The sequence below is a fragment of the Triticum aestivum genome, chromosome 2A (assembly GCF_018294505.1).
Source record: "Triticum aestivum cultivar Chinese Spring chromosome 2A, IWGSC CS RefSeq v2.1, whole genome shotgun sequence".
NCBI classification, from domain to species: domain Eukaryota; kingdom Viridiplantae; phylum Streptophyta; class Magnoliopsida; order Poales; family Poaceae; genus Triticum; species Triticum aestivum.
Window position 1 is genome coordinate 537687102 of NC_057797.1, and position 8017 is coordinate 537695118.

Genomic DNA, 8017 nt, shown 5'->3' on the forward strand with positions numbered 1-8017 from the left:
CCCAAGCGGCGATATTTCAAGTCCTTGAGGATCCGAACGACTGGAGATGCTCTAAGACGAAGGAGAGAAGAGGGAAAGCGGTGTGCGTGGGCCCCAGAGTAACCAGCCGAATATTTGTTAAGAGCTGAGATTCAAAGAGCTCTTCTACGCAGATAATAATTTTGTGCCGGACGCCTACATGATACTACGTGGCAGCACCAACAACGTTTAGGCAATTGTGTTTTTTTCAAAGCTGATGCTAGCGCAGTTGGGAAGGAAATATCGTCACAGATGGGGTCACCCGTGAAGAAATTTCGAGATTCAAATGCAGTCCAGATTGTTTCAGTACTTGAAATTGCTTCACACACCTCCCACCCAACGCTGTCATGTATCGTCAAATTTGCTTCTCACGATCACACAGATGGTGTCGTTCGTGAAGCAATTTCGGGATTCAAATGCAGTCCAGATGGTTTCATTACTGCCAACGTGGGATTTCTAACAAATTCCTGAACGCTTAATTAACACCTCGGTAAGTTGTTTTCTATCCGCAAAATTGTAATTACCTCTGTCTCAGAATATAACGTCTCATATTGTAAGACGAGGTATATTTTTTCAGTTTAAAATTAAACTGAAAAATATCTTATATTTTGAGACGGAGATAGTACGGTAAAGATTCCACGTGGTAGCCATGGTCATTTCTTGTAGCTGCCGGCAAAGTAGGCGAGGCAACCTACGAGGGGTGCGTTGGTGTACGTGGTGGGCTCCGACCGCGCGTAGTCAGTGCGGTCGTCCGGGAACGCGTCGTTCTGGTCCGGCCCGCCGACGACGGCGCCGGTATGCACGTTGGGATTAGGGCCACCGGCGTAGAGGTAGCTCTGGAAACCCTCCTGGCAGCCGATGTGCGCCGGGTGCACGTCCACGGACGGCATGGAGGACGCCCTGTGGTGTATCCTATGAGGGGAGCTGGCGCCGTAGCCCACCATGTAGGACATCCCCAGCGGGTTGTCGCCCAGCACGTAGTCCACCTGCCTCTTGGCCAGGGCCCTGAGGGCCTTGTGGGTGACGGGGAGGTTCTGGCAGGAGAAGGCGCGGTTGGAGACGGCCATGTACTTGGCGTAGGTGGTGAGCAGGAAGCTCGCCGAGGCGACGTACTGCAGGTTGGCGTTGCCCGACCGGTGCATCAGCCCGCCCGGCGTGTACGGCGTCGTCGACGAAGGGGAGCTGGACTTGGGCAGGACGCGGCAGATGAACTCCTCCGCTTGACGCGTGAACGGCTCCAGCCTCTTGTCCCTGTCCAACAGAGCCCTCTGCTCGGACGGATGCAATTTGTCAGCTGCATATGGCATATTGGCATTGGAGAGGGTTGCATGGTGTGTTTCAGTTACCCGTGACAGAAGGACGCGCGCCCCGGCGAGCTTGTTGTCCCAGCTGAACATGTCGACGCCGTCGTTGGCGCCGAGGGACATGAGGTCGTTGAGGTAGGAGCTGTTCTTCGTCGCCCAGAGCAGCCATGCGGATCCCCATAGGAGCTCGTCCTGCACACCGTGCACGCAAAGTCGTGACGAGAAACACGCAGGAGCGCTATATAAGGATTTCCAATTCGTTGCACGGCGTGATCTTTTGAAGGATTTGGCTTGCACCTTGTAGCCGGAGTAGGACGGGTAGTAGTTGCTGACGCCGCCGCCGACGTGGTCGCTGTACTTCCCCTGATGCTGCCAAGCGAACGCCATCACGTCCCTGGCCGCCGCGACCAGCCTCCTGGAGTAGTCCGGGTCGGCGGCCTTGAAGACCAGGCTGGCTGCGGCGAGCGCGGCCGCGGTCTCCCCTGCGACGTCGGACCCCGGGGCGGACGCCGACACCTCGTACACATTCCGCGGCGTGTCCATGTCCTCCGGCCGCTCCCAGCAGCGGTGGTCGGCGTCGGCGTCGCCCACTCCGACGTAGAGTTTGTCCAGGGTCGTTTTGGCCGCCTTCAGGAGGTAGTCCGTCGCTGTTAGACTATGTATAGCTTCTTTATTTGTGTACGTATATTGTACCTATTGCAACACACCCATTATATATATATAAGATATATATGAGATAAGCCACCCCTAGAGGGTTGAGGTGGTTTCCCCAAATCATTGTCTTACATGGTAACATACCTAATTACGATTCACGCTTCCGTAAAACCCTAACCCCGCCGCCGCCCCCTCCATCGCGCCGCCGCCGCCACCAGATCGCGCCGCCGCCGCCATGTCGGGTGCCGCCACCTCCAGCTCCTCCTTTGCTGGGTTTCTCCCGGACTCGCTCGCCGCCCTCCTCTCGCTCCCGCTTGACTCGGCCATGATGCGGCCGCCGCAGCTCGGGACCAGGAGCGTTGGCTCGTTTTTCTCCAACAACTCTCCGGCTCCTTCATCGCCGGGGCTTGCGCTGACGGTTCATACGTCGAGCGCCTCTTCACCCGCCTCGTCGTCCGGCGTCATCGCGCCTCTGGCTTTCGCGCCCGAGGACACCTCGTCGGCTGTCACGGCGGGGCTCATGCCATCCGCGCCTCAGGCGGGATTCACTCCGGCAGCGCTACCGCCGCCCGCGGGTTCCAATCTCGTGGTCTCGCCCGCGCCGCCCGCCCCTGCCCCCATGGCGTACGCGCCTCCGGTAGGTGCCTCCACGGGATCGCTGCATCCACCGTTTCACTTCGACAACCTCATCATCGTCAAGCTCTCGTCCGACAATTATATCTTCTGGCGTGCGCAGGTTCTTCCGCTTCTTGGGAGCCACTACTTGCTTGGCTACGTCGACGGCACTTTTCCTTGCCCTCCTGCGCTGGTGGACAGCGTGAACGGCCCGGTTTACAACCCGGCACACCGTGTCTGGACGGGGCAGGACCAGGCGAACCTCTTCTCCATCCAGGGTTCGCTCACTCCGGCTGTTGTTGGGCTCGTCGTCTTCGCGAAGACCTCCCATGAGGCTTGGACCATCCTTGAGCGCTCTTTTGCATCACAGTCGCAAGCCCGGGTCAGTGCTCTCCGTCGCGAGCTTGGCGCCTGTGAGAAGCTTGATTCCACGGCAACGGAGTTCTACAACAAGGTCAAGGCTCTTGCTGACACATTGGCATCCATTGGACAGCCGCTTACCGATTCTGAGTTCAACTCCTTCATTGTCAACGGCCTCGACGAAGAGTATGATGGCTTAGTTGAGATCATTAATGAGCGCGGCAACACGACCCCCATGATGGCGCATGAGGTCTACTCTCGGCTTCTTCTTACTGAGCAGCGAGTTGAGGCGCGCCGTGCCAACCGTAGTCGCGGCTCCTCCTCCGCCAACGCGGCCTACCGAGGTGGTCGCCCCTTCGGCGGCGCCCAGTCCTCCGCCTCGGGCAAGGGGCCCGCGTCGCTTCCTCCGGCCTCGTCCACCCCCACTCTGACGCTACCGGGTGATGGGGGTCGGCAGGTCTGCCAGCTTTGTGGTCTTGACGGCCATTGGGCCTCCAAGTGCCATCGTCGCTTTCAGAAGAGTTTTCTTGGTCTCGGCAATGACGGCAAGGATACGCGCAACACTGCGCGTCAGGTGGCTATGGCTGATCGCCCGGCCCCGCAGAAGCCTCAGGGCCATACTCAGTCCTACTCCGTTGATCCGCACTGGTACATGGATTCTGGTGCGACGGAGCATCTAACGAATGAGATGGGGAAGCTTCATCCTCGCGAGCCCTATCATGGTTCTGACAAGATCCACACCACCAACGGAGCAGGTATGCACATCTCCCATATTGGTCAAGCATCCCTTCTCACTAGTCATGCCACTAGGAGGCTTCAGCTTCGTGATGTTCTTAGAGTACCATCTGTGACGCGTAATCTCCTTTCCATTCCTAAACTCACTTATGACAATAATGTTTTTTGTGAATTTCACCCGTTTGATCTTTTTATTAAGGATCGGGACACGAGGGCCGTTCTGCTTAGTGGGCGTCTCTACCAGGATCTTTACCGTTTGGAGCATCCTGGAGTCTCTCGGATTTTCAGTGGAGTTCGCGTCTCGTCGTCACAGTGGCATGCTCGTCTTGGTCATCCTGCCACACCTATCGTTCATCATGTTTTGCGTTGTCATGAGCTTCCTAGTGTCTCTAGCAATAATGATGTAGCAGTGTGTGATGCTTGTCAGCAGGGGAAGAGTCATCAACTTCCTTTTTCAGAGTCTAGCCGTGAGGTGAAACATCCTTTAGAACTTGTTTTTTCGGATGTATGGGGCCCTGCCCAAACTTCTGTCAGTGGTCATAACTATTATATTAGTTTTGTGGATGCTTACAGTCATTTTACTTGGCTCTATCTTATTAAGCATAAATCTGATGCGTTTGATATTGTCGTTCAGTTTCAAAAACATGTTGAACGTCTTCTCAAGCATAAAATTGTTCATGTTCAGTCGGACTGGGGTGGCGAGTATCGCAACCTCAACTCCTTCTTCCAGTCGCTTGGGATTGCTCATCGTTTAGCATGTCCACATACTCATCAGCAGAATGGTTCCGTCGAACGTAAGCATCATCATATTGTTGAGACTGGTCTCACTCTTTTGGCCCATGCATCGGTTCCTTTCCGGTTTTGGAGTGATGCTTTTACCACTGCCTGTTTTCTTATCAACCGTACTCCCACACGTGTTCTCAACATGAAGACTCCCCTTGAACTTCTCCTTAATGACAACCCGATTATACTTTCTTTAAAGTCTTTGGGTGTGCTTGCTGGCCGCATCTTCGACCCTATAATAAACGCAAGCTGGAATTTAGGTCCAAAAAGTGTGTCTTTCTTGGCTATAGTTCCCTTCATAAAGGTTACAAATGTCTTCATGTTCCCACTAATCGTGTCTATATTTCTCGGGATGTGGTGTTTGATGAGCATGTCTTTCCGTTTGCCAATCTACCTGTGTCCACAGATACTCCTCCGTCCATGCAGTCATCCTCTCTTGCCTCTGACCAATTTGATGATGTTGCATACTCTCCTGTGTTATTGCCTAACCATGGTGCAGGAACCAGACGTGGGGCTCGTTTGGAGCTTTTGGAGGACTCCCCATCATCATCGCCGCCGCCCTTTGCTGTGCACGTCGATCACATTGCGACGTTGCATGGCCTCGATCCGTGTGCCCATACACGCTCTGTGGATGCACCTGAGGCACCGGCCTCGTCCCGTGATCGGCCTGGGACGCCTGCGTCTCCCGCGGCTCGGCCCGCTACGCCGGCCTCGCCCCCGTCTCCAGCGGATCAGCCCGCTACGCCGGCCTCGCCCGCGTCTCCTGCAGCTCGGCCCACTACGTCGGCGTCGCCCGTGGCTTGGTCCGCTCCACCGGCCTCGCCCGCGACTCTGTTGGATAGCCCACTGGCGGGTTCTGGCTCCACCGAGCCGGCTGTCACGATGGAGGATCTGGTTCCATCGTCTGGCTCTTCGTCGCCCAGCCCCTCGCCGGCTGCTTCTTCGACCTCGACGGCTCCTGTGTTACGTCCACATACACGCAGTCGCAGTGGTATTTTTCGACCAAAGGAACGTACGGATGGTATTGTTGCTTGGTTGGCAGCATGTCTGGCTGCTGCTGTTGCGGATCCGTCTTCTGAGCCCTGCTCGTATCAGGCCGCCATGCGTGTTCCTCATTGGCGAGAGGCTATGGAGCAGGAGTATCATGCTCTTCTTCGTAACGAGACATGGACTCTTGTTCCTCCCCCAGCACGGGTTAATGTTATTGACTGCAAATGGGTGTTCAAAGTGAAGAAGCACTCTGATGGATCTATTGAGTGTTATAAAGCGCGCCTTGTTGCCAGAGGATTTCGGCAGCGCTATGGTCTTGATTACGAGGACACCTTCAGTCCCGTTGTCAAGCCTACCACCATTCGGCTTCTTCTTTCTCTTGTTGTCACTCACGGTTGGTCTCTTCGTCAACTTGATGTGCAGAATGCCTTTCTTCATGGTTTCTTTGAGGAAGAGGTTTATATGCGACAGCCGCCTGGTTTCTCTGATCCTGATCGTCCTGATCACATCTGCCGTCTCACCAAAGCGCTCTATGGTCTGAAGCAAGCTCCTCATGCCTGGCATGCTCGTCTTGCCTCAGCTCTTCGTGCTCATGGGTTTGTGTCGTCCACTGCTGACTCCTCATTATTTCTTCTCCAGAAGCCAGAAGTCACTATGTATCTTTTGGTCTATGTGGATGATATTATTCTTGTCAGTTCCTCTCGGTATGCTGTTGATGCTCTTGTTCACTCTCTTGGTGCTGCTTTTGCTGTCAAAGATCTTGGGAAGCTTCACTACTTTCTTGGGGTTGAGGTTACCTCTCGTGCTGATGGTCTTGTTATGACACAAAAGAAGTACTCATTGGATTTATTGCAGCGAGCTGGGATGCTTAAGTGCAAACCGACTACCACACTCATGTCGTCTACCGAGAAGCTTACTGCTGTTGATGGTGCGCTTCTGTCTTCTGCGGATGCCACAGAGTACAGGAGTACTGTTGGTGGGCTTCAGTACTTGACGATTACGCGGCCAGATATTTCTTATGCTGTCAACAGGGTTTGTCAGTATCTTCAGGCTCCCCGCGACACTCATTGGGCGGCTGTTAAGCGCATCCTGCGTTATGTCCAATTCACAGTGTCTTTTGGGATGCATATTCGGCCGTCTTCCTCTCGGGTTCTTTCGGCCTACTCTGATGCGGATTGGGTTGGCAGCCCGGATGACAGGCGATCCACGGGGGGCTATGCTGTGTTCTTTGGCTCTAACTTGATCGCCTGGAGTGCTCGGAAACAGGCTACTGTATCACGTAGTAGTACTGAAGCTGAGTATAAGGCTGTGGCTAATGCTACTGCAGAGATTATTTGGGTGCAATCTTTGCTTCAGGAGTTGTGTATGTCTCAACCGCAGCCTCCTATTTTTTGGTGTGACAACATCGGTGCTACATACCTTTCTGCTAATCTGGTATTTCATGCCCGAACGAAACACATTGAAGTGGACTATCACTTTGTACGGGAACGTGTGTCACAGAAGCAACTTCAGATCAAGTTCATCTCTTCCAAAGATCAACTTGCAGACATCTTCACTAAACCTTTGCCTTTACCACAGTTCAAGGCTTGTAGGCGCAATCTTACCCTTCTCAGTTTTTTAGAAAGTGGCTAAGATTGAGGGAGGGTGTTAGACTATGTATAGCTTCTGTATTTGTGTACCGCGGCGCGCGCGTCGTGAACGCGCCCCTCCATCCGCCCGCCGTACTCGATGATGCTCCAAGACAGCATGGTCGTGGTGAAAGCCATGGGGAAATTAAACTTGACGTTGTCGCCGCCGTCGTAGTAGCCGCCGGTGAGGTCAACCTGCCGCCCACATACGCCCGGCCCATCCACGGCACCCAAGTCAACAAAAGTCAAATTCTAGGTCAGCACGTTGACCACAATCAAGCATGCGCCACAAGGATAAGTGGTAGAGTGCGAGACATCGCTTGCTCACGTTTGCGGCCGAGCCGTCGGGCATGGCGGAGTTGGACCTCCACTTGACGGCCTGGTCCGCCGGCAGGCGGCCGGACCTCTGCCCCTGGAAGAAGAGCAACGACTTGGCGAGCGCGTCGGCGTAGTCAGGGTGTCCGGCGGCAAGGACGTGGCTGGAGAGCCAGACGAGGGAGAAGGCAAGAAACACAGCCACGCGTGAGCGTGATGCTGGTGCCAAAGCAGCCGAATTGCTCATCTTCTCTCCCCACTGCTACCGTCTGGGCTAATGCGACATTGCAATGCATGGCCATGATTTATAGGAGTACATGCCACGAGATAGGAGAAGCTCGCTGCAACGGCGTCTACGATTTCGCCAAATTAATCTGGAGCCAGGTTGCAAGTTGTTTATGTTATCTCATGAGCTCTCGAGATCATACACCGGAACGCGAGCTGGGTCAGAGTGATCGATCATGGGGCCGAAGTATCTAATCCAACAGATCCAGGGAATGTTACTAGTAGTATATAATTGAGTCTCCACATCTTCTTTGGGAGTGCGTTCTCTTCTCGATCGGTGTGGTGCCTCCGGGTCGTGCGATCCTTGGCAGCCTATCTGGTGGTGCTCGC

General features: G+C 54.5%; 1 protein-coding gene across 1 annotated transcript; it reads right to left on the bottom strand.

Annotated features, from left to right (window-relative positions):
• Positions 1–671: 671 nt before the first annotated feature.
• Positions 672–7649, bottom strand: LOC123185508 (endoglucanase 11-like). The gene is made up of 5 exons (XM_044597382.1): positions 7416–7649; positions 7131–7282; positions 1620–1971; positions 1365–1514; positions 672–1286 (listed from the first exon to the last, which is right to left on the bottom strand). The coding sequence occupies exons 1-5, from the start codon at positions 7647–7649 to the stop codon at positions 672–674; spliced, it is 1503 nt and encodes a 500-aa protein (XP_044453317.1).
• Between the last annotated feature and the right edge of the window lie 368 nt (positions 7650–8017).